Source organism: Stomoxys calcitrans, chromosome 2, assembly GCF_963082655.1.
Source record: "Stomoxys calcitrans chromosome 2, idStoCalc2.1, whole genome shotgun sequence".
Classification (NCBI taxonomy): Eukaryota; Metazoa; Arthropoda; class Insecta; order Diptera; family Muscidae; genus Stomoxys; species Stomoxys calcitrans.
Genome location: NC_081553.1, coordinates 87,993,639 through 88,021,040, shown reverse-complemented (window position 1 = coordinate 88,021,040; position 27,402 = coordinate 87,993,639). Strand labels below are relative to the sequence as shown.

The 27,402-nt window shown below is 39.2% G+C and overlaps 2 protein-coding genes across 5 annotated transcripts in view; one reads left to right on the top strand and one right to left on the bottom strand.

Moving 5' to 3' along the window:
* LOC106080795 (uncharacterized) overlaps positions 1-27,402 on the bottom strand; it is an 857,102-nt gene that overhangs the window by 369,723 nt on the left and 459,977 nt on the right. The gene's annotated exons all lie outside the window — the stretch shown is intronic.
* On the top strand, positions 24,793-26,555 carry LOC131994870 (uncharacterized). Its single transcript, XM_059361861.1, has 2 exons — positions 24,793-26,144; positions 26,229-26,555. The coding sequence occupies exons 1-2, from the start codon at positions 25,476-25,478 to the stop codon at positions 26,379-26,381; spliced, it is 822 nt and encodes a 273-aa protein (XP_059217844.1). The 5' UTR covers positions 24,793-25,475; the 3' UTR covers positions 26,382-26,555.

The window sequence follows — 27,402 nt, the reverse complement described above, 5'->3', positions numbered from 1 at the left end:
CATATAGTCCAATGTTTGAAGATTATTTCATGCAAATGTTGACCGTGACTGCGCCTCAAATGGTCCATCCGCTTAGTCCAGTTTTGCCATACTCTTTCCCGTAAAATGTTCACCGAACTCGCCTTTCAACAAGTCCATTATTGCGCGTGCTGTGTGGGATGTGCCACCGTCTTGTTGGAACCGCATGTCATGCAATTCAAGCTCTTGCATTTCGGGCAAAAAAAGTTGGATATCATATAGCGCTCACCATTCACAGTTATATTACGGTTCGCATCATCTTTGAAGAAGTACGGTCCAAAGATGCTACCAGCCCATTAACCGCACCAAACTGTGACTTTGTCAGGATACACTGGTAGCTCTTGCAATGCTTCTGGCTGATCTTCACTCCAAAGTCGACAATTCTGATAATTTACGTATCCATTAAGCCAAAAATGAGCTTCGTCGCTCAAGAAGAAAAAGCGCGCGATGAAGTTTCTTGACAGAGCACGCATTTTGATAACAAAATTAAATAATGGTTAAATTAAAGACCAAACTAAAGATGTTTGACAGTGAAACAAAACACGAAACACGCGTGAGTTGTACAAACAAGTGTTGCGAAAAAGATAAAAGCTATAAAATCACCCTTTAGTTGATCCTAAATAAACCAACTAATCTGCCATTGCAAAAATTTGTTAATACACTTGACTTATGCGATCCATGGTTGGGGGTATCTTCTTCTTATATATAAAAATCAATTTGTGTTTGCTTGTTTGTTTGTGTGTTCCTTTTAGACTCAGAAACGGCTGAACCGATTTTCTTGAAATTTTCACACATGGTGCATAATGATACCGTGGTGAAAATAGGGTACTACATTTTTTGATATCTAAAGGCGGAGCGGACCCTCCCCCTTACCTTAATTTTCAGAAACGCTAGATCTCGGAGATAGGTGGAGCGATTTAAGCGAAATTTCGTGTGCTCTCTTATAGTAACTGTTTATGCCACATGAATTTTGTTCATGCTGCATAAAATATGTAATTTTAATATTTTTGAATTTTAACGGCTCATCTATGAACACTCCTAAATTGGATTTAAAAATGCCCAAAGAACTTAACGATACATTCTGACAGACGTGTGTTCTATCAGATATGACATACATATTCACCTCAAACCAAAACCAAGTGGAAAGAGCTATTTCCGCATGAAAAAGAAATACCTCCTTCTTGTTTGGTTATCATCGTTCGACTGGTAAGATCGCTATCCAGTGACAAATAAAACCCTAATTCTCCAAACCATCCCTAAACAAACCTTGTGTTTTTATTTCTATTTCTTTTGGTTTCGGGATCTATTTGTTCACTACATTCTTGTGGAGTGCAAAGTCATCGATTCTGTAGAGCATCTTTGACTTTGCTTTGGCTTATGAGACGAGTTCCATTTCCAACAGGTGGATTTCACTCCCGCATACGCACATTTTGGTCCTTCGAGCCGGATCTTTTGATGTAAAGACATATTCAGGGCGAGGTTGTCGGATCACAAAGGGGTACGTGTGCGTATTCGTATGCTTTTCAACGAAAGCTATACACTTGGAGGCAACTTCCGATCTCTCCACTTCTACATTCCTGGCAGCGTTTAGTAGGTTTGTGTCCCGACGAGGCTGTCCATTGCACTTATATTCCGACAATGGCACCAACTTTGTGGGAGCATCCAAGGTCTCAGCGAGAGAATTTCTTGAAACTTCCCGGCAAAAAATCTTTTCGAATTATGCACATCAAAACATTACATGGCATTTCATTCCGCCTGGCGCACCCCATATGGGAGGACTGTGGGAGGCAGGCGTCAAAAGCTTTAAGTCCCATTTCAAGGAAGTAGCAGGAAACTTTAGACATACGTTCGAGGAGTTTCAAACGTTACTTTCAAGAATTGAAGCTTGTTTAAATTCCCGCCCATTGTCGCCTTGCTCGCAAGAGCCTTCTGATCTTTCCGCTCTTACTCCTGGACATTTTTTAGTCGGGGCTCCTATCTTATGCCCTATTGATCCGACCATTTCAGAAGCTCCAATGTCAATTATGAATCGGTGGCAAAGGCTAAAGGCTCTCCACCATCATTTCTGTGCACGCTGGAAGGAAGAATACCTTAAGGAACTTCACAAGCGCCACAAATGGAAACGACCAACGGAAAATTTGAAGGAGGACGTGCTAGTCGTCGTCCGTGAGGAGAATTTACCACCAAACTGCTGGCGATTAGGCAGAATTTCGAAGGTGCGTCCAGGATCTGACAATAGGGTACGAGTTGCTGAGGTCTTTACTGCAAAGGGTACCATAACCCGACCAGTCACCAAGCTGGTTGTTCTTCCTTTCGAAACCACATCTCCATAATTGCACTTGCTTGGCATATCAACGGTCCATTAAAAACAATAATCCAAGTCAATTTCGTTTTGTTTTAGAATAATATGGGAGCTAATAAAAAATCTAAAAAACGCAACAACACCGTCAATAAAAACCCATATCTATGTCGCATATGTAGACATCCCCATGCTTTGCGTAAATGCAAGAAATTTTTAAGTATGAATACCGTCAAACGTCAAGAGATTGTGAAGAAGTACGGCTACTGTACAAACTGCCTGGCTCATGAGCATTCTGAAAAATCGTGCTTTACAACAACTGGATGCCGTTATTGCCAAAAAGCCCATCATTCATTACTGCACGTCAATTCGAGGCTAAATTCCACTTCGAGATCTTCATCGAAATCTGATTTGCCTACTAATCCAAAGCACAAAATCAAATCACCTGCGAAGTCAAAAGTCTCGCCCACACCAACGCCAACGTTCACATCACCAAATGCAACCATCTCAGCCATTTTAAGGCAAAATTGTACAACATTGCTTCCAACGGTTTTAGTGAAGGTTTTTACCAAAAATGGATTTGAGACGTTGCGATGTCTTTTGGACTCTGGATCCAGATCCAGTTGCATCTCTTCTAAAATGATCGACAAATTTGGGCTGACAACGTTGACACTAGAGGAGGAAACTATATGTCCTCTCACTTTAGTCTCTACTCACGATGCAAATATTACCTTGGATGTCATCTTAAAAGTCAACAACAGAATCTCCATCCACACACCAAACAAATCAATTTCTGCATCTGTCAAACCACACTTCTCCAACATGATTTTGGCCGACAAAAATTTTTATAAATCAGCTCCAATCGACGTTATTCTAGGCGTTGATGTTTACTCTCGTATCATAGCCGAGGGTTTTATAAACCGAACTGGTTTGCCGACCGCTCAAAATACCATTTTCGGCTGGTCTTTATATGGGACCTACCCAAATTAATGGGAACTTTCCCTTTTATTTCTTTGGCTCTATTCAATTCAGCCAATCCTTTTACTCACATGAAAAACACACTTATATGGAAACGAAGAAAAACGTAAACTATTCTACACATTAAGAACTTAGAAATTTTATATACTTAAGAATTAAAAAGTGAATTACCCTAACGAATTGTTGAATTTTTTACTTTAAGTTTAGCATTTAATACTTTTACCACTTGGTTCTGTGACATTTTGCAGATATACTGCAAGGCGGGCGCTAATGTTTATGCCACATGAATTTTGTTCATGCTGCATAAAATATGTAATTTTAATATTTTTGAATTTTAACGGCTCATCTATGAACACTCCTAAATTGGATTTAAAAATGCCCAAAGAACTTAACGATACATTCTGACAGACGTGTGTTCTATCAGATATGACATACATATTCACCTCAAACCAAAACCAAGTGGAAAGAGCTATTTCCGCATGAAAAAGAAATACCTCCTTCTTGTTTGGTTATCATCGTTCGACTGGTAAGATCGCTATCCAGTGACAAATAAAACCCTAATTCTCCAAACCATCCCTAAACAAACCTTGTGTTTTTATTTCTATTTCTTTTGGTTTCGGGATCTATTTGTTCACTACATTCTTGTGGAGTGCAAAGTCATCGATTCTGTAGAGCATCTTTGACTTTGCTTTGGCTTATGAGACGAGTTCCATTTCCAACAGGTGGATTTCACTCCCGCATACGCACAGTAACCTACAAACAAATATTTGGTATCCAAATTTCGGATGGGGTACCTGGGGGGGTGGGGGTGCGCCCCACCTCAAAACCTACCAATGATATCTATACACCAATCACGACAATATGGGACTCAGATGAAAGGTATTTAGATGTGGGACCAAAGGTTTAAGGGGCCGCCCATCCCCGAGAACATCCCCCACAGAAGACAAATTTACGACCATAGCAATATGGGGCTCAAATGAAAGGTCTTTGGAATTAAAGCACAAATCTGATATAAATGCTCGGGAAAAGTGTCTATGGGGCAACCCCACCCCATAACACCACCCAAATAGGAAGTATTTGGAATATGAGCCTCAAATAAGAGGTATTTTAGAGTAGAACACGAATTTGATATATATTTTCAAAGCCAAGTCACTCGAGGCCACCCCATTTGCCGACTATGGAAAAATGGAGCTCAAGTGCAGGGTATTGGGGAGTAGACCATGAATCTGGTATCAACATTCGGGACCAACTGTCTAGGGGACGTCTCACCACCATAACAATCCCTATGTAGGATGTACCTGCTCACCAAGACAATTTGGGTCTTCAAGACAGTGGAGATCGATATTCAAACTTTATAGAGCCCATACCCCAAACCGGACGTATTTGCTGGCTTTTCAATAAGGAGTTTAAGTGAATGGTATTTGCAATTAGAAAATTTGAATTAGAAAATTAGATTAGAATTTGATATCCACTTTTGAGACCAATGGCAATATGGGGTTCAAATCTATGCAAACAGAGCACGTTGCTGATATATAAACACCCCCAAATCGGGCATATTTACCGACCATGTCAATGTGGGGCTTAAATGAAAGGAATTGGGGCGTAGAGCAAGAATTGATACCCATATTGGGACCAATTTTCTGGCCATCGCAAAATGGGGCACAGATAAAAGTATTTGGGAGTAGAATACGAATTTGATATCCAAATATAGGACCATGTTTTTAAGGCATATAAATTTTTCGACCACGCCAATATGTGGCTCAAATGAAAGGTATTTGAGATTAGAGAACGAATTTGATAACAAATTTCGGGACCATGTGTTTGGGGGACGCCTCATCCTGTAAACTCCCCTCAAAACCAATGGCAATATGGGGTTTAAATAAATGGTATTTGAGAGAAGAGCACGATGCTGATATTTTTTCAGGGCCAAGTGTCTGGGGGACCACCTAACTCCAGAAAACACTCCTAAATCAGACATCATGGGAATATCGGGCTGAAATAAAGTATTTTAAGAATGAAGTAATCTTATATCCAAACTTAAATTCGTAGACCAAAAGAGATCATATGGGATTCAAATAAAGGCACTTATATTGTTAAACTGTTAGTCAAGCGATATAATATTTTCGTAGCATGGTATTTCACTAAAAGCTCTTAAATTGTCGAGAATAAGTATTCCAAGGAAAATGTTGTTCCATATAAAGTAAAAGAAGGCGCAGCGGAGCGGGCCCGGGTCAACTAGTAAAGTATATAAATTCTTGATCAGCGTAAAAATCTTAGACGATCTAGCCATGTCCGTCCGTCTGTCTGTTGAAATCACGATACAGTCTATAAAAATTTTGATATTACACAGATTTTTTTCTTGTTCATAAGCGGTTTAAGTTCGAAGATGGGCTATATCGGACTATATCTTCATATAGCCCCCATAAAGACCGATCCGCCGATTAAGGGTCTTAGGCCAATAAAAGCCACATTTATTATCCGATTTTGCTGAAATTTTGGACAGTAAGTTGTGTTAGGCCGCTCGATATCCATCTTCAATTTGATCCAGATCGGTTCAGATTTGGATATAGCTGCCATATAGACCGATCTCTCGATTTAAGGTTTTGCTCCCATAAAAGGCACATTAATTGTCCGATTTGGCCAAAATATGGGACAGTGAGTTGTGTTAAGCCCTTCGATATCTTTCTTCAATTTGACCCATATCGGTCCAGATTTGGATATAGCTGCCATATATACCGATCTCTCGATGTTAGACTTTGGGCCCATAAAAGGCGCATTTATTGTCCGATGTCGTCGAAATTTGGGACAGTGAGTTACGGTAACTCCCTCGATATACTTCTGCAATATGGCACAGATCGGTTCAGATTTGGATATAGCTGCCATATAGACCGATTTGGCCCAGATAGGTCCAGATTTGAATCTTGGCCTTGGCCACATAAAAGGCGCATTTATAATCCGATTTCACTGAAATTTGACATAGTGACTTATGTTAGGCTTTTCGACATCCGTGTCGAATATGGTTCAGATCGGTTTATTTCTAGATTTAACTGCTAAAAAGACCAATATTATGTAATACACAATTGAACTTGTAGTTATAAGTATTTGGTCCATATCGGAACATATTCGATATAGAAATGGGGCATAAGGTATGCATTTTTCACCGGATTTTGGTGAAAAGTGGTTTCCATATATACCCGATGTGGTGGGTATCCAAAGTTCGGCCCGGCCGAACTTAACCCCTTTTTTATTAATACATAAGTAAATGTCTCAAATTTTTTATTTAAAGTTAAAAAATTGTTCATGGGTTCATTTAATAGCTTAAAACTTTTAATTTAATATCAGCAGACGGTATTTGCTGATATCAGCAGACAGATTTTTTGGGGTGCAGGCAGCGTAGACTACTCTCTTCGCGGTAGTAAATCACCGTGATAGAAAGATTATGTGGAGGTATGTAAATATCTCGAAGAAGCGCACAAGCCCGAAGCGCTTTAAAATTTTTTACTTTCTTCATGCATGGAATCGTAGTTTATCTTCTTGGCCAACTAATTAACTAAACAATCAATGTACGAAGAAGGTATTATGAAAGTAAAGTTTATGATTGCAATTAAATTTAATGAACTTTCAAAGGCTTTTACTAAAGTGAGAATATTTATTGTTCACATTAAGACCCCCGCTAATTCAAATTGAATCATTTTCTCTAACTTATTTGCTGCTTTTCCACTTTCCACATTAAATTGCCGTTTTTCTTTTGGTTGTTGAACTGCAGTTTCAAAATTCCCAGCGACTTATTTTCTTTATAATCCTCTAAAAAAAATCCCGCTGGGTTATTAGAAGTCACTTGCCTTTGGTGTGATTTTCTTCGATATACAGACACAGTCTAATTTATTTGGTTTACGGTCTAAGAAATACAGACATTTCATTTAATTTACATTTAATTTTCGATACGTAAGCAATTTAACGCACATTTTCGGTGACATCCATAAATCACAGAGACCTCAGTGTCACCCCCAAAAATGAGTTTCAGCGTGCAGTGCCTTAAGCGGTGGCAACCCATAAATGTCTTTGTAGGCTGAAAAATCATACATCCCCAGCTCGTGGCTCCCCCACATCATATGACTCGTGTTTTGGTGCTCACACACATGCAGCCGCGCAAAAGGAGAGAGACACGAAGACATTCATTTTGAATGCGCATTTGTATGTCATTCCAACAAAAAGGTGGTTGTAAAGATTTAAGGGCGATTTTCACACGTTATGCGGGACAGCGTTTTCCCCAATTTATAAGCGGCGAGATAATTTATACACATTTCATATGATTTTATAAAAACTATAAATAAATCGAGCATATTTCCATTAGATTTTCGATTTCTTGGAATATTAATGAGCAAAATATGCCCGTGTGTGTGTGTGAGTTTTTCTTTTTGTATTAATATTGAATGTTTTATTGCCGCTGCGGGATGACAAATCATAAAAATATTTCAAATACATTTGTCAAAAATTTTATTGAGTTCATGAATTATTGTCGAATGTCTAGGACATTAAAGAGTAGGGCTGTAGGACGACTGCCATCGAAATGCTGCCACAGCAGCATATGTCGATGTACAAGACAGTAAGTGATTTTTAATGTTTTTCGCTTTTTGTTATAGCTTAGAAGGCAGGTACATTAAATTTAATAAAAGCTGTATAGGTTTTTTATTAATGCAAAAATCGTAAATAACAAAAGTTCACAAACCTCCCTTCCAATTTACTATTTAGTTATGAATATTAAAATGTGATTTCCATGTCATTTTGTAAAACAATTAACATTTGAGTATTTTTATACCCTCCACCATAGGAGGGGGGTATACTAATTTCGTCATTCTGTTTGCAACTCCTCGAAATATTCGTCTCAGACCCCATAAACTATATATATACTTGATCGTCATGGCATTTTATGTCGATCTACCCATGTCCGTCCGTCCGTCTGTCCGTCCGACCGTCTGTCCATCCGCCCGTCCGTCTGTCCATCCGTCCGTCCGTCCGTCTGTCCATCCGTCCGTCCGCCCGTCTGTCCATCCGTCCGTCCGTCTTTCCGTCCGTTCGTACGTTCGTCTATCCGTCCGTTCGTCTGTCTGTCCGTCCGTCTGTCCGTCAGTCTGTCCGTCCGTCTGTCCGTCCGTCTGTCTGTCTGTCCGTCCGTCTGTCCGTCCGTCTGTCCGTCCGCCTGTCCGTCCGTCTGTCCGTCCGCCTGTCCGTCCGTCTGTCCGTCCGTCTGTCTTTCCGTCTCTCTGTCGAAAACACGCTTACTTTCGAAGGAGTAAAGCTAGCCGCTTGAAATTTTGCACAAATACTTCCTATAGACGGGAGGCCACCGTAGCGCAGAGGTTAGAATGTCCGCTTATGACGCTGAACGCCTGCGTTCGAATTTTGGCGAGACCATCAGAAAAAATTTTCAGAGGTGGTTTTCCCCTCCTATTGCTGGCACCATTTGTGAGTTACTATGCCATGTAAAACTTCTCTCCAAAGAGGTGTCGCACTACGGCACGCCGTTCGGTCTCGACTATAAAAAAGAATTCCCTTATCATTGAGCATAAAACTTAAATCGGACTGCACTCATTGATATATGGGAAGTTTGCCTCTGTTCCTTAGTGGGATGTTCTTGGGGAAAATTTGCATTCATTTGCTATAGGCGTAGGTTGGTTTGGGATTCTAAACGGGCCACATCGGTCCGGGTTTTGGTATAGCTGCCATATAAACCGAACTTGAATCTTGACTTCTTGAGTTACTAGGGGGCACAATTCTTATGCGATTTGGCTGAAATTTTGCATGAGGTGTTTATTTATGATATTCAACAACTGTTATTAGTGTGGTTGAAATCGGTCAATAACCAGATATAGCTGCCATATAAACCGATATGGGGTCTTGACTTTTTTAGCCTTTGGAGGACGCAATTTTTATAAAATTTGGCTGGCATTTTGCACAATGTGTTTATTTATGATATCCAACAACTGTTATTAGTGTGGTTCAAATCGGTCAATAACCAGATATAGCTGCCATATAAACCGATATGGGGTCTTGACTTTTTTAGCCTTTAGAGAGCGCAATTTTTATCCAATTTGGCTGACATTTTGCACAATGTGTTTATTTATGATATTCAACAACTGTGCCAAGTATGGTTCAAATCGATACATAACCAGATATAGCTGCCATATAAATCGAACTTGAATCTTGCCTTCTTGATTTACTAGAGGGCGCAATTCTTATCCGCTTTGGCTGAAATTTTGCATTAGGTGTTAATTTATGATATTCAACAACTGCTCTTAGAATGGTTGAAGTCGGTCAATAGCCTGATATAGCTGCCGTATATAAACCGATCTGGGGTCTTGACATCTTGAGCCTCTAGAGGGCGCAATTTTTATCCCATTTGGCTGACATTTTGCACGACGTTTTTATTTATGACATTCAACAACAGTGCAAAGTACGGTTAAAATCATTCAAAAACCTGATACAGCTGCCATATAAACCGATCTGGGGTCTTGACTTCTTGAGCCCCTAGAGGGCGCAATTCTTATCTGATTTGGCTGAAATTTTGCAGGAGGTGTTTTGTTGTGATTTCCAACAATTGCGGCAAGTACGGGAGAAATCGAAGCATAACCTGATAAAGCTGTCATATAACTTGATCTGGAGTCTTGACCTCTTGAGCCTTTAGAGGACGCAATACACATCCGATTTCTCTGAAATTTTGCACGACGTGTTTTATTATGCTATTCAACAACTGTGTAAAGTATGGATTAAATCGGTCCATAACCTGATATAGCTGCCATATAAACCGATTTGGGATCTTGACTTCATGTACATCGGCTTCTCCCATGACCTTCAACATACGTGTCAAATATGCTCTGAATCGGTCTATAACCTAATGCAGCTCCCCTATAAAACGATCTCCATATTTTACTTTTTGAGCAACTAAAAGGCGAAATCCTTATTCGATTTTGCGGAAATTTTACACAATGACTTCTATTGTGGTCTCCACCATTCATTTCATTATGGTCCGAATCGGACAATAACTTGATATAGCGCCAATAGCATAGCAATTTTTTTCTTTGATTGTTTCGTTACCTTTGTTTGCCTAAAAAGAGACACTGGGAAAAGAACTCGACAAATGCGATCCATGTTGGAGGGTATATAAGATTCGGCCCGGCCGAACTTTGCACGTTTTTCTTATAGAATTAAGATTTAACAAAAGGAAGGGGCGGTGCCCCACATACATGGTCCCACATTTGGATATCAGATTCGTATTCTACTCCCAAATACCTTGATGAAATCACCATATTGCGATGGTCAGTATATAATTACTGTTTGTCGGGAGTTTTGAGGAAGACGTAGACTCCATAAAATTGGTTCTGAAAGTGGGTATCAATTTCTTGCTCTAATCCCCAATACCTTTCATTTGACATGGTCGGCAAATATGTCCGATTTACGGGTGTTTTCTGGAGAGAGGTGATCCCCGAAACTTATAGCCCTAAAAAAGTCAGCATCGTGCTCTACTTTCAAATATAAAATACCTTGATTTAAGCCCCATATTGCGATAGTCAGTAAATAACTGCTGTCTGTACGGTGTTTTTGGGAAGGGATAGACCCCAGAAAATCGGTTCCAAAAGTGGGTATCAATTTCCTACTCTACTCCCTAATACCTTTCATTTGAACCCCACATTGACATGGTCGGTAGATATGTCTGATTTAGGGATGTTTTGGGGAGTGGGGTGGTCCCTTAAACACAGAGCCCTGAAAAACAGCATCGCGCTCTACTCTCAAATACCAAATACCTTTATTAAAGCCCCATATTGCAATGGTCAGTAAATAATTGCTGTCTGTGGGATGTTTTGGGGAAGGGGTCAACGCAAAGAAAATTGGTACCGAAAGTCGGATCAATTTCTTGCTCCATTCCCCAATACCTTTCATTTGAGCCCCACATTGACATGTTCGGTAAGTATGTCCGATTTAGGGTTGTTTTGGAGAATGGGATGGTCTCCCAAACACATTGCCCTAAAGAAAATCGGGATCGTGCTCTACTTTCAAATATCATTTATTTCAACCCCATATTGCTTGCCATTGGCCTCAAAATTGAATATAAAATTCATTTTCTAATCTCAAACGCCTTTCATTTAAGCCCCTTATTGCAAAAGTCATCAAATATGTCCGGTTTGGTCTATGGGCCCTAAAACTATCAATATCGAGCTCCACTCTCTTTAAGACTCAAGTTTTCGTGGTGAGCAAATACGTCCTATTTTGGAGTTTTCATGGGGGTGGGCCGTCCCCTAGACTGTTTGTCCCGAATGTTGATATCAGATTCGTGGTCTACTCTCAAATACCCTCCATTTGAGCCCAATATTTCCATAGTCGGCAAACATGACCGGTTTTGGGAGATGGGGAGGCCACTCAATGACTTGGCCCTGAAATTATATATCAGTTTCGTATTCTACTCTGAAGCATTTTACGTTTGAATCCCATCCCGAATCCCGATCGGCCTACATGTCCTTATGGACATGTCTTCGCGTCTTCGCATTCATCGCATTCTTCTCCGAATTACCTTTCTTTTGATACCCAAACTGCCCAATCGATAAACAGGCCATTTTTGGACGGTTTTTTAGGGGTCGGGCGAACCCCCTGACACGTGAGGTCGAATTGTTATATCAAGTTCATATTGCATCCTTAATTTTGTTTTTTTTGATATCCATATTGTCCCAATGGGTAAACATCTCTGTTAGGGTGGGTTTTGGGGTAGGGCGTCCCCCACGGTTATCCTACCCCAAGGTTTTACACCAATTTTGTGTTTTTATACCCCCCACCATAGTATACCATAGGGGGAATACTAATCCAGTCATTATGTTTGTAAGACCTCGAAATATTTGTCTAAATCCCGATGTTCTGAGTCGATCTAGCCATTTCCGTACGTTCGTCCGCCTATCGAAATCAATATAGCAGTCGCAGCTTGAAAATTTCCACAGATACTTAATTTTTATGAAGGTCGTTGGGGATTACAAATGGGCCATATTGGTTCAGATTTGGATATAGTTTCCATGTATATCGACCTCCCGATTTCACTTATTGAGCCCCTGAAAGCCAATAACTCTTCCAAGTACGGTCCACAACAGTCTAAAACCTGATATAGCTCTTACAAGACGCAATTGTTGTCCGATTTGGCTGAAGTTTTACACGTAGTGTTCTGTTATGACTGCCAACAGCTGTGTCATGTACGGTTCAAATCTGTCTATAAACTGATATAGCTCCTATATAAACAGATCTCCCGATTTGACTTCTTAAGCACCTACAGGCGGCAATTTTTGTCAGATTTGGCTGAAATTTAGCATGTGATCTACGATTATGACTTCCTTCAATTGTGTCAAGTACGGTCCAATTCCAACTATAACCTGATATAGGTGCCATATAAACCGATTTCCCAATTTGACTTCTTGAGTCCTTACAAGCCGCAATTTTTGTCCGGTTTGGCTGAAATTTTGCATGCGGTGTTCTGTTACGAATTCCTACAACTGTGACACTTCTTTAAGGGGTCGTAGTACGGTATAGTACCCCACAAAAATCCCCAGCAAAAGGAGGTAATAAGCACCGCTGAAAAAAAATTTTTTTAAGTTCTCGCCGGCGTTCAATAGGAGGACATGCTAACTCTTGCGCTACAATGGCCTCTCGATATCCTTCTTGAAGATGGCCCAGATCGGTCCAGATTTGGATGTATTGGTTTGCCCAAAAAGTAATTGCGGATTTTTTAAAAGAAAGTAAATGCATTTTTAATAAAACTTAGAATGAACTTTAATCAAATATACTTTTTTTACACTTTTTTTCTAAAGCAAGCTAAAAGTAACAGCTGATAACTGACAGAAGAAAGAATGAAATTACAGAGTCACAAGCAGTGAAAAAATTTGTCAACGCCGATTATATAAAAAATCCGCAATTACTTTTTGGTCAACCCAATAGCTGCCCCATAATAGGCGCATTTATTATCCGATTTCGCTTAAATTTGACACAATGACTTATATAAGACTTTTCGACATCCGTGTCATATGTGGTTCAGATCGGCCTATATTGAGATATAGCTGCAAAAAAGACACATATTGCACCAAAACTGTACAGCGACTTGTAAATATGAGACCACCAATGTCCGTGTCAAATTTGGTCCGAATCGGGCCATATTTAGATATAGCTGCTAATGTCGCATAAATAATGCAGTTTTCACCGGGTTATGACGATATTAAGGAGCATAATTTAAAAAAAAAAATGGTTTCAATCTTAAAATTCTCCAGCTAAAAATCAGCCTGGTCATGTTGACCGGTTTGGTCTCACTAGGTACATAAGAAATCTTGGTCTTTCTAATTTTAAACACCCACATCACACCGCCCAGGCAGATTTAAGGGTAGATATAGCCCCAAAATTGTTAACAAGACTTTCGTTTTTCTTTGACATTGGTTGTGTCAGCTTATTTCAAAAGAGTTAATATTTCCAGGGAATTCTCGGGATTGGAGACAGGCTTGTAGGAAATGCGTGAACTCCCAAAACGGGATATATTTTTCCACAGACTTTTTTCAACTATTTTAGACTTACGACCACTGTAGCATATCTAAAGTGTCCGACTTAAGCCCATCTTTATTTGTTCGCTTAGGATCAATAATTGTGTTTAACACTGCTATTCTATAATTGATTTGTTATGTACCTGATTCAGTTAAGAGAAAGAGTCCACTCACCTGTAATGAAAACAATAAAATATTGCTTTTATTAAAATGTGTAAAAAAAAAACAATCTTTGATAAATCTTATTGAAAATAGCAAAAAAATCAAAATTTTTTCAAATTTCTTGACATACACATACCTTCTTCAGGAAGTTTATGTGAAAAACATTTTTTTTATGTTCGTTGTCCCACAAAAGTTATTGGAAACAGTTTAGCAATCCCTGATCTCATCCCATAAGTTAACATGCACCCATACAAAATCCTATTTCACCTAATCTGACCCAACATTCCTTACGATTACAGAAAGCTTAAGAAAATCTGCCAAACCTTAGGAGAAAAAAACTCAAGTAAACAATCCAGCATTGGTGACGGTGACTTTTGGTATTTTTAGAATAGCATCTAAACAAAATGACAACATGATTTTCCATACGTGTCATTAAAACAAAACTCCCCTTTTTTTCCCCCATTAACGGTCAAATAGACAAAAACGTCTGACTGACTGTTGAAGTGCTGTCATAGCCCAAGAGCAGAGAAATTTAGATCAACCCGCAGATAGACCAAAGGAAGAACACTCTGTGGTATGATTGCCGTCGGTGCTTAATGCCACACTTGGCAGATAATGACACTCTGGAGCTCGTTATTCGCCATATCAGTCACTCTTCACTTGACATTTTGGACTCGGTTGCATGAATATCACCCTGACTGTCTGTTTGCCTGTCGGTCTCTAAAGGAATGAACTTCTAGGCACACGCTGCAACATGACGACATACATTTATGACAACTCTCAACCGCTCCACATTTCTCATAACAATTGCATCACAGTGGTTATGATGAGACTAAATGGTGGAGGAAGATCGAATCTGGAGAAACAAGAAATTTCAAACAAAATTAATTTTGACAGATTTTAGATAAAAAGGAGGCCCCTTATCATTGAGATTAAACATGAATCGGACTCCACTCATTGATCTGTGACAAGTTTTTCCCTGTTGCTGAATTTCCACGGGCAAATTTGCAAAATTTAACTTACTACCATATGTATTTTTCCAGTACAATTTGTTTATCCACTACCAAATTCATTTTATTGAATCCCGTATAGCCATGATTGCAAAATATTCACATATTGGGTGGTGTTTTTGAGGGATAGGCAACCTCCTATTACTTGAACCTCAGTTTTAATACCATATTCGTAATATTCTCCCGAAAACCCACATTGTCATGATGGTCTAACATGCCCATTTGGGACGGTTTGGTTTTGGAGCGGCCTCCCCCTGTTAATTTCATCCAATTTTTAATATTCGAATATCATATTCGTACTCTACTCTCGAATACCTTTCAATGGAGTCCCATATGGCCCCTATCGGTCCACTTTTGATTTTGGGCGGTAATTTTGATGCAGTTTTGGGCTTAGGCGGCGCCCTATCTATTGGTTTGCCCAAAAAGTAATTGCGGATTTTTCATATAGTCGACGTTGACAAATTTTTTCACAGCTTGTGACTCTGTAATTGCATTCTTTCTTCTGTATGTTATCAGCTGTTACTTTTAGCTTGCTTAAGAAAAAAAAGTGTGAAAAAAGTATATTTGATTAAAGTTCATTCAAAGTTTTATTAAAAATGCATTTACTTTCTTTTAAAAAATCCGCAATTACTTTTTGTGCAACCCAATACTTGGATTAAATTTTTGACAACATATTCGTATTCTACTCCCGAATACCTTTCATTTAAGTTCCAAATTTTCCGGATCGGTACACTTTGGTTTTGGGCGGTTTTGGGCTTGGGACGGCTCCCTAGATACTTGGATCCAATTTTTAATTTCATATTCATACTCTACTCTCGTATGCCTTCCATTAGTGTTGTATATTGTCCTGATCGGTCAACTTTTTAATTTGGGCGGTACTGGCGACGCCCTAGGTACTTGGATCCAATTTTTGACACCATATTCGTAATCTACTCCTGAAAACCTTTCATTTGAGTCCCATATTGTCCCGGTCGGTTTACTTCGATTTTTGGCGTAACTCTTGGTATGGTTAGCGAAACTCTAGGAACGGCTCGTTAGATACTTGGACCCAGTTTTAGATATCATATTCATACTCTACTCCCAAATACCTTTAATTTGTGTCCCTTATTGCCCCGATCTGTCCACTTTTGATTTTGGGCGCTACTTTTGGGGCGATTTTGCGCCTGGGCCCAAGTACAGGCCTCCTCGGTAATTAGACCCAATTTTTAATACCATATTCATATATAACTCCCAAAAACTTTTCATTTGAGTCCCATATTGTCTCAATCGGAAAATATGTCTTGCTTTGGGGGTTTTGGAAGTGGGGACGCCCCTCAAACACCAATAATAAATTTTTATGACGGAATTCTACTTTTAAATCCATTTCATTTGTTACCCTATTTCCCAAAGCTGTGAAAGTGTCCTGCTGGGTGGTGTTTTTGCGGGTTGGGGACATTTTTATGCCAAGTTCGTACACTACTCTTAACAACCTTTCATTTGGTACCCATATTGTCGCAATCGAGAAACATGTCCGTTCTGATGGGTTTTTGGATAGGGCGTCCCCCCAGGTTATTTGCCCTAAAATGTTATACTTATTTCGCGATTTTGGGATACCATAAGGTGGCATACAAAATTTAAATTTAAATCGGTTCACCCATCTCCGAGATCTGGCATTTTTGAAAATCGTAATCAAAACACGTCGTATCTTATTTTCACCGGGGGCTCAAAGTCTACCATCTGTGAAAATTTCATGAAAATAGGTTGCGCCTTTTTTTTTGTCTATACGAAATGAACAAGCAAACTACGCTTGATGGAGTTGAGTTACAGGCGTTAATGGTGCGAGGATACGGAAAATCACAGCGTAGCGAAATATTTTGGCACGGCAAATAAAAGTTATCACACCCTTATATACAGTACGATACGCGGTTTGGTGCCTAGAAAATCATACTCTGGGCACCAAACTGTGATAGGTATGTGATAGGAGAAAATGAACTTGGTATCCAATTTTGAGGCCAAGTGTTTGGGTGTCGTCCATAAACTCCCCCTAAACCAATGACAAATAGGGCTCAAATAAAAGAAATTTGAGAGTAGAGTACGATGCTGATATTTTTTTTATGGCTAAGTGCGTGGGTAGCCGCCCCACCATACATACCCCTCAAACTGGACTCATTTGTAGTATGGATATATATGTGGATTCATGGCCAAGTGTTTCAGGGACGCCTCACCTCATTAACTCCCCCTAAACCACACATATAAACCGACTACACCAAAATGTAGCTCCAATGTGGTTTTTGAGAGTAGACTATGAATTTGATATCCCCTTTCGGGGCAAAAAGTTTGACATATCCAATCCACCACCCTCCACCATGGATCGTATTTGTCGAGTTCTTTTCTCGGCATCTCTTCTTAGGCAAAAAAGGATATAAGAAAAGAGTTGCTCTGCTATTAAAACGATATCAAGATATGGTCCGGTTCGGACGACAACTAAATTATATGTTGGAGACCTGTGTAAAATTTCAGCCAATTCGTATAAGAATTGCGCCCATTGGGGGCTCACGAAGTAAAATAGAGAGAACGATTTATATGGGATCTGTATCGGGCTATAGACTGATTCAGAACATAATAAACACGTTTGTTGATGGTCATGAGAGGATCCGTCGTACAAAATTTCAGGCATATCGGATAATAAGTGCGACCTCTAGGGGTCAAGAAGTCAAGATCCCAGATCGGTTTATATGGCAGCTATATCAGGTTATGAACCGATTTGAACCTTATTTGACACAGTTGTTAAAAGTAAAAATAAGTCATGCAAAATTTCAGCCAAATCGAATAGGAATTGCTCCCTCTAGAAGCTCAAGAAGTCAAATCCCCAGATATGTTTATATGACAGCTATATCAGGTTATGGACCGATTTCAACCATACTTGGCAGAGTTGTTGGATATCATAACGAAATACTTCGTGCAAAAATTCATTCAAATCGGATAAGAATTGTGCCCTCTAGAGGCTCAAGAAGTCAAGACCCAAGATCGGTTTATATGACAGCTATATCAGGTTATGAACCGATTTGAACCATACTTGGCACAGTTGTTGTATATAATAACAAAACACGTCGTGCAAAATTTCATTTCAATCGGATAAGAATTGCGCACTCTAGAGGCTCAAGAAGTCAAGACCCAAGATCGGTTTATATGGCAGCTATATCAGGTTATGGACCGATTTGAACCATACTTGGCACAGTTGTTGGATATCATAGCAAAACACGTAGTGCCAAATTTCATTCTGATCGGATAAGAATTGCGCACGCTAGAGGCTCAAGAAGTCAAGACCCAAGATCGGTTTATATGGCAGCTATATCAGGTTATGGACCGATTTGAACCATACTTGGCACAGTTGTTGGATATCATAGCAAAACACGTCGTGCAAAATTTCATTCCAATCGGATAAGAATTGCGCACTCTAGAGGCTCAAGAAGTCAAGACCCAAGATCGGTTTATATGGCAGCTATATCAAAACATGGACCGATATGGCCCATTTACAATACCAACCGACCTACACTAATAAGAAGTATTTGTGCAAAATTTCAAGCGGCTAGCATTACTCCTTCGGAAGTTAGCGTGCTTTCGACAGACAGACGGACGGACGGACGGACGGACAGACGGACGGACATGGCTAGATCGACATAAAATGTCGCGACGATCAAGAATATATATACTTTAAGGGGTCTCAGACGAATATTTCGAGTAGTTACAAACAGAATGACGAAATTAGTATACCCCCCATCTTATGGTGGCGGGTATAAAAAAGAGGGCGCAGCGGAGCGGACCCTGTCCAGCTAGTCTTATATATAAAACCAATTTGTGTTTGTTTGTTTGTCGATTTGTTTGTTTGTTCCGTATAGACCAAAAAACGGCTGAACCGATTACCTTGCAATGTTCACAGATTGTGTAGGTTGGTCTGGAAGGAAACATAGGCTATATCATTTTTTTGATATCGGGAGGGGGCGGACCCTGCTCCTTACCACAAAAGTACTACCCAAAATACAATTGGACCGATCTGGACAATATGGGATTCAAAGGAAGGGTATTCCAGAGTAGAGTACGAATTTCATAATAAAAGTTGGGTCCAAGTACCTGGGAGGCCACCCCAGCCCCAAAACCCATTAAAATAGGTTTATTTGACTATCACGACAATATGGGACTCAAATGAAAGGTATTGGGGAGTAGATTACGATTATGGTCAGGAAGTAGGAATACGCTTTATAATTTTTTGATAACGGAATGGGGCGGACCCTTAACCGTTACCCCAAAAACGCCACTCAAAATCAAAAGTGGACCGATGAGGACAATATGGGTATCAAATGAAAAATATGCGGGAGTAGATAACGAATCTGGTATACAAACTCATGTCGAAGTACCCCAACCCCACAAAAACGGCAAAAATGGGCACATTAGCCAATCACGGATATATGGGAATCGGTTTGGTTGTTCCGTATAGACTGAAAAACGGCAGAACCGATTTTCTCGAAATTTCGCATACTGTCTAGGTTGGGCTGGAAGGAAACAAAGGCTTTATAATTTGTCGGTATCGGAAGGGGGACGGATCCTCCCCCTTAGACAAAAAACACAACCCAAAATCAAAAGTGGACCGATCGGGTCAATATTGGTATCAAATGAAATGTATTGGAGAGTAGAATACGAATGTGGTATTAAAATTTGGGTCTATGTACCCATCGGGCCGCCCCAACCCCAAAACTCCTCCAAACAGACATATTGCACATTTATTTCAATATGGGGCTCAAATGAAAGGTATTGGGGAGTAGATTTCGAATCTGGCATACAAAATCAGATCGAAGAAAAGGGGGTCACGCCATCCCTCAAAATCGCCATTAGACTCATTATGACTATATGATACCGATTTTCTTAAAATTTTCATAGATTGTGTACGTTTGCCTGGAAGTAAACATAGGCTATATAATTTTTAGATATCGGGTGGAGACGGACCCTCCCCCTTACCCCAAAAACGCCACCCATATCTGAAAGTGGCCGATAAGCACAATAAGGGTATTAACTGAAAGGTATTAGAGATGAGAAAACGAAAATGATATTAAAATTTTGGACCAAATAAATGCCGGTGGTCGCTCCAGCCTAAAAACAACTCTCCACAGGGTTCATATTTACCGGCCATGGCAATATGGGGCTCAAATTAAAGGGATTTGGAAGCGCAGCACGAATTTGATATCCATATTTGAGTCGAAATGTCTGAGGTGCCATCTCTTCCCTAATGAGAACATTGCCATAAGGAAGAACATTACCACCAGGAACCGAGAAGGGGCAAATTCTCACACAGCAATGAGTGCTTTCTGATTCAAGTTTAAACTCAATGATAAGGGAAGTTTTTTATAGCCGAGTTCGAACGGGGTCCCGCAGCGCTACACCACTTTGGGGAAAATTTTTAAATTGACCATGTATGGCATTGTACCTCGCAAATGTCGCCAACATTAAGAGGGGATAAACACCGATTTGTCCGATGTTCTGGCCAGAATTCAAACGCGTTCAGCGTCATAGACTACAATGGCACGAATTCGATATCCGCATTAAGGGAGAAGTGTGCCCACCAAAAAAAAAAAAACAAGTAAAAGCGTGCTAAGTTCGGCCGGGCCGAATCTTATATACCCTCCACCATGGATCACATTTGTCGAGTTCTTTTCCCGGCATCTCTTCTCAGGCAAAAAAGGATATAAGAAAAGATTTGCTCTGCTATTAGGGCGATATTAGGATATGGTTCGGTTCGGAACACAATTAAATTATTGGGTTGCCCAAAAAGTAATTGCGGATTTTTCATATAGTCAGCGTTGACAAATTTTTTCACAGCTTGTGACTCTGTAATTGCATTCTTTCTTCTGTCAGTTATCAGCTGTTACTTTTAGCTTGCTTTAGAAAAAAAGTGTAAAAAAGTATATTTGATTAAAGTTCATTCTAAGTTTTATTAAAAATGCATTTACTTTCTCTTAAAAAACCGCAATTACTTTTTGGGCAACCCAATATATGTTAGAGACCTGTGTAAAATTTCAGCCAATTCGACCTCTAGAGGCTCGAGAGGTCCAGATCCCAGATCGGTTTATATGGCAGCTATATCAGGTTATGAACCGATTTGAACCTTATTTGACACAGTTGTTAAAGTAAGAATAAAATATATCATGCAAATTTTCCGCCAAATCGGATAGGAATTGCGCCCTTTAGAAGCTCAAGAAGTCAAATCCCCAGATTTGTTTATATGACAGCTATATCAAGTTAGGAGCCGATTTAAAACATACTTGGCACAGTTGTATATCAGGTTATGGAACGATTTGAACCATGCATAGCACAATCGTTGGATATCATAACAAAACACGTCGTGCAAAATTTCATTTCAATCGGATAAGAATTACGCACTCTAGAGGCTCAAGAAGTCAAGACCCAAGATCGGTTTATATGGCGGCTATATCAGGTTATGAACCGATTTGAACCATATTTGGCACAGTTGTTGGATATCATAACAAAATACTACGTGCAAAATTTCACTCCAATCGGATAAGAATTTCGCACTCTAGAGGCTCAAGAAGTCAAGACCCAAGATCGGTTTATATGGCAGCTATATCAGGATATGAACCGATTTGAACCATACTTGGCACAGTTTTTGGATATCATAACAAAACACGTCGTGCAAAATTTCATCCCAATCGGATAAGAATTGCGCACTCTAGAGCCTCAAGAAGTCAAGACCCTAGATCGGTTTATATGGCAGCTATATCAAAACATGGACCGATATGGCCCATTTACAATACCAACCGACCTACACTAATAAGAAGTATTTGTGCAAAATTTCAAGCGGCTAGCTTTACTCCTTCGGAAGTTAGCGTGCTTTCGACAGACAGACGGACGGACGGACAGACGGACATGGCTAGATCGACATAAAATTTCACGACGATCAAGAATATATATACTTTATGGGGTCTCAGACGAATATTTCGAGTAGTTACAAACAGAATGACGAAATTAGTATACCCCCCATCTTATGGTGGAGGGTATAAAAATTAGAGAATTAAAGAAGGCGCAACGGAGCAGGCCCTATTCGGCTAGTTTTTTTATATAAACTTAATTTTTTAAAAACATTTTTGATACTCTTTATATCCCCTGTGCTTGCAATATAGGCTTTTATTATCTTGGCACTAGTGATAATTATGTTTAGAATGAAGATTTTTTATTTCTGGAATAACTTAATGATTCCAGTGCCCTTCGGTGTATTTCCCTAATAACATCTGAAGGAAAACGCTGAAAGAGAACAATGTGGAAAGTGTGAAGAACATGCCATTGTAACGGTAATGATGAAGATGATGATGTTACAATCGTTGGTGGTGGCGGTGATGATGGTATGGATGATGATCCTCTGGAGAACACCCGCCGCACCGCATAGCAAAGACCACAGCAAAAAGTGAAGTACAGAAGAAATACTGTAACCACATGTGTTTTAATAGTGCTGTAGTGGCATGCTAAAGCAAAGTACTTGCCACCAATATGTGTATGTATCGTACACGGTGAAAAATACAGCGAAGAAAATACCGTAAGCAGAAATAGCTGAGATATCAAGAGTTAACATATTTTCATTCAGTTTGAGCAAAAAGTTTTAAATGTATTTTCGAGGTCCGAAATTAGGGGGTTTTCTGACTCGAAATATAGGCCTAGAAACCCATAAAAGTCGGTCCACGTTTAGTTTTAGCTCCCATATATACCAAACTCCCGTTTATACTTCTTGAGCTTCTAGAGGAGGCAACTAATAATCAAGTTGGCTCAAATTTTGCACGTGGTATTTTCTTCTAATAGCCTTGACCAGTACGGTCCGAAATGGTCCCATGAAAACCCATTCAGAGAACTTGTCAAATGTAATTTATGGTGAAGGGCATATAAGGTTCGGCCCAGGCGATTTAAACACGCCATTACTTGTTTTTTTTTTTACGTGTATGTATTTCTGCTGTTTTACCACATTAGTACTCCTACCTTAAGGTATCATGTGTGTGTGTCACGCTCTAGCGATAGCTTTCGTGATACTATAATGCTTATGAAATGGTGGCGGTAGTGGCGGCGACGGCGTCTCTTCACCCAAGAGCAGCACGTGATGCCAAACGAAAGTGTCACAATGCTAACACTTGTCCGACCATACACGCTAGCACGCATCCATACAACATCACATCTGAGTTTTAGGTAGAACGATGAATGCACATTCAAAGTCATCCCTATTTCCCGTATGTGGCATTGTATGGGGCGCGCCCGCTGCTGCTATTGAAGATACAAATTTGTTGCACTCTCTGTTGTAAGCCACCGTGTATGGATTTTTTTTTTTCTTATTTCATGTGGAGTTTTGAGGGTGCGTCCATTCTCTTTGCTCCATACATGGTTTGTTAGTTGGAACATTAGCGAAGAAATTCTTTCGGTACACTTAAAAATAATATCATGCTGTGGTAATTAGTTTGTAAGCATTAATGATGACATTCTACATATCGATGGGGAGTTTGAGGTTGCAAACATGGGATTTTGTAGGATTATCAAACAATTAAGGGGGGGGGGTTTCTTGAAGCGCTTCATTAATCGACTGCGAGCGATGGCATGCACAAGTTACGACACCCACCTTATTGTCTCCACCAAAACCAGTTACGACACCCACCTTATTATCTCCACCAAAACCACCGAGAACGTTAACCTATTGATTTAGGTCATAATTAACGCTGAATAACCAATAAATATATTTGTCTCATATAACCAATATCATTGTTAGCAATAAGAACACCAACTAATTAATAAGAAATTGTTTTGTAACTTTTATTGTATAATTCCAAGAAATCTAGCTTTTACTTTAATCATCATTTATTATATTGTAACTTAGTTTTCTTTAAGATTTAAAATGAAAAATAAAAATCATTCTTTGTTCAGACTTCAAATTGCAAAGAGTTATTTTTTTTTTAACCACGGAGGTTCCACCATCCTTATCTGGCGCAGTCGGCAGTTCAGTGGACAATCTCGTTGTCCCTTGGAGGAAACACGAAAACACACATCAAGCCAACAACGAGATAGTGGGTATCAACCCTTTATCCACTGGAACCTAGGAGGACACAACAAATCACAACATGACGAAATCAACAAGGAGAACGAGCATCACTAACTTCCTGATCGGGATTATGTAAGTGTTTGTGTGTGTGTGGAAAAGAAAATAATAATAAAAAAAAAAAAAAAAAAAAAAAAAAAAAAAAAAAATAAATAAAAATGGAACTAAGATTATTTTAAGTAAATTAAGAAAAATATAATATCAAAAAAAAAAAAAAAAAAAAAAAAAAAAAAAAAAAAAAAAATCGGAATAGTTGTGAAAAACTCTAAAGAAACATCTTTACCTTTTAAACGCAATTTGAAGGTTAATTTTTTTTCTGTACCAACCTTTAGAACAGTGTCGAAGGTATATCGACAAAACAAAAAAAAAAAAAGAAAAAGAAGAATTTGTGTGGTCAGACCGAGAAGTGAAAGTCGATCCTTGTCATAGACCTTGAATGATCATCATTGGCTTATTCGACAGGAGTACAGAAGGAATATCTGTATAGTGGCACCCACTACTCAATAGTCCACAAATTTCTTCTATTAGATAGAAGAAGAGATAGACAAAATATAAGTTTTTTTTCCCCTCTCTCTCGAATATATATAAGCGAACAAATTGTGAAATCAAGAAATATCGGTACTTATGCCCGACAAAAAGAATCCGAAACAGAAACTTCGATTTATCCCTTATAAATTGAGAAAATTTACTAGCCTAACCTCCATCGCCGGAAGAGACAGTGAATCCCTCGCAGAGGATCCGGACGAAGGTATTGACAAAAGTAACCAGACCCTCACAAATTCTAACAGTACTATTGACGGAGGTGATTTGACCACTTTTGAAGGTAGCTCGTGTTCCATTTTAGATCAAATGAATCAATCGACGCAACCAACTCAAGGCCCGGCAACCAATCAGGTCGAGATTTTCAACTCACTGAGAATCCCCGACGCGATTAAGGATTTGCCTAAATTCGACGGAAACCAAAAACTCCTGTACGAATTCCTCAATAACGTTGAGGAGATCCTATTATATATACGTGGCACGGACAACACTCCGTATGGCCAGATTTTACTAAGGGCCATACGAAACAAAATTGAGGGACAGGCCAATGAGGTCCTCAATATGTACGGAACTCCACTCATTTGGGATGACATAAAGAATAACCTCATACTTCACTACTCAGACAAACGGACTGAGACATCCCTAATAAGAGACTTACACAATGTCAGGCAGTAGTTCTGTCAAAACTAAATATAATTTCAAGATTCCTCCTCAGCCCGGAAGAACTCGAAAACATAGAAGTCAAATTAAAACAAAAAAATATTGAAGTCAGATCTATCGAAAATATTTATGAAATGCTAGGCATGCAAGCCTACTACAATGAAACAAATATCATTTTTAATATTCTTGTACCGAATGTCTCTGAAGAAGACTATTTTCTATACCACATAATTCCTTTACCAATAAACATAACTAAGTTAATAATAACAGAACCATATATATTGTTTAATGAAAATTCCACACACCATCACAAAACACTTTGCCCATCGATCGAAGGAACATATTATTGCGGTATACCGATCCGACAGGAAGAAACCAAATACTCGTTATGTATTGGAAACTTAATAAACAATAAAGAAGCAAATTGCCCAATTAGTGACGTTGGAAAAAGGGAATCGATCACACAAGTGGAACAAAACCTAATACTTTTTATACACTCACCAGAGACACTAATAAATTCTACTTGCAGTATCAAAACTCTCACAGTAAAAGACACAGCCCTTGTGCGTTTCCAGAACTGTGACGTCTCAATAAATGGTATAACATACCACGATGATACCGATGCATATTGGGATCAACTCCACATACCCCCGTTACCAAACAGCAACATTTCCGTAAACTCCACAATCGAAATACTTAGTCTTCAAAAACTCGAGGATTTCAACTTTCTAACCAACAACAGAATTAGCAACCTGGAAATAACCACTACAACAGTTCACTCAGTCACAACAACAACAACATTAGTATGCACAATAGTAGTCATTACCATACTCATCATTGTCATTAAACGAAAAAATACGTACAAACACCACTTTCCACCTCCACAGCCTATCACTCCGACCACAACATCTTCATTGTGGCCGTCGCTCTATCTTAAGGGGGGAGGAGTTACGACACCCACCTTATTGTCTCCACCAAAACCAGTTACGACACCCACCTTATTATCTCCACCAAAACCACCGAGAACGTTAACCTATTGATTTAGGTCATAATTAACGCTGAATAACCAATAAATATATTTGTCTCATATAACCAATATCATTGTTAGCAATAAGAACACCAACTAATTAATAAGAAATTGTTTTGTAACTTTTATTGTATAATTCCAAGAAATCTAGCTTTTACTTTAATCATCATTTATTATATTGTAACTTAGTTTTCTTTAAGATTTAAAATGAAAAATAAAAATCATTCTTTGTTCAGACTTCAAATTGCAAAGAGTTATTTTTTTTTTAACCACGGAGGTTCCACCATCCTTATCTCACACATTACATTGGACTTTCCTAGATATGAAATTTTCTCCCCCTTAAAGGAAACGTCCATATTTTTATCAGTTTTATTAAATATTTTCCTTAACTGAATACAAGATATGAATAAAATTGTATCAATACATGTACATGTGTATAGAATCTCACTATGCTAAAGTTATGGGCAGATACACACAGATGCCCCTACGAACACAGGTCGATATTGGTAATCGCTTATAAAGGTTCGAATGTGTTTACTTTTCCAGAAGCAGATACAAAGTACTCATTGTGGAACCTCTCTTCTGGGAAAAAAAAGAATGTTCCATTTAACAATAAATCCTGTATTTTGGAAAACTGAAAAAGCAACTCTTGTCCTATGCACTTTCAGGAGGGCCACTGACAAAAGCTGAGGAGCCAGAACTACTCTGGTTTGCCGGGGGAGGTCAATTTCTTCATGTGCAACGGGACGTCGTCGTTCTCCAAGGACCATATTCACCCGGCAGCTATTTACCGCATCTGCTACCGTGCCTGTATGAATGCTGTCTAGACCCGCCACTTGATCTAGAGGTTCTCTCTTGTAGCGCTGAACCTCACGCTCTAGATCATGTAAATCTACCTAAGGCTTCTGGGCGGTGGATATCTATCCACAAGATGATGATTTGGATGGTATCTGCGATAACAGCCCAAAAGGTATTGCTTAGACAGCATGTAGTGGGATATTTGTCTCCTGATGGAGTTCGCACTGGTGGGAAAT

What these genes read in the sequence shown, in the direction of transcription:
- LOC131994870 (XM_059361861.1), top strand. Translation starts at nt 25,476, where the DNA reads ATGCTAGGCATGCAAGCCTACTACAATGAAACAAATATCATTTTTAAT. An exon ending in TCACAACAACAACAACATTA is followed by an intron (nt 26,145 to 26,228) that starts GTATGCACAATA and finishes CCACCTCCACAG; the next exon opens with CCTATCACTCCGACCACAAC.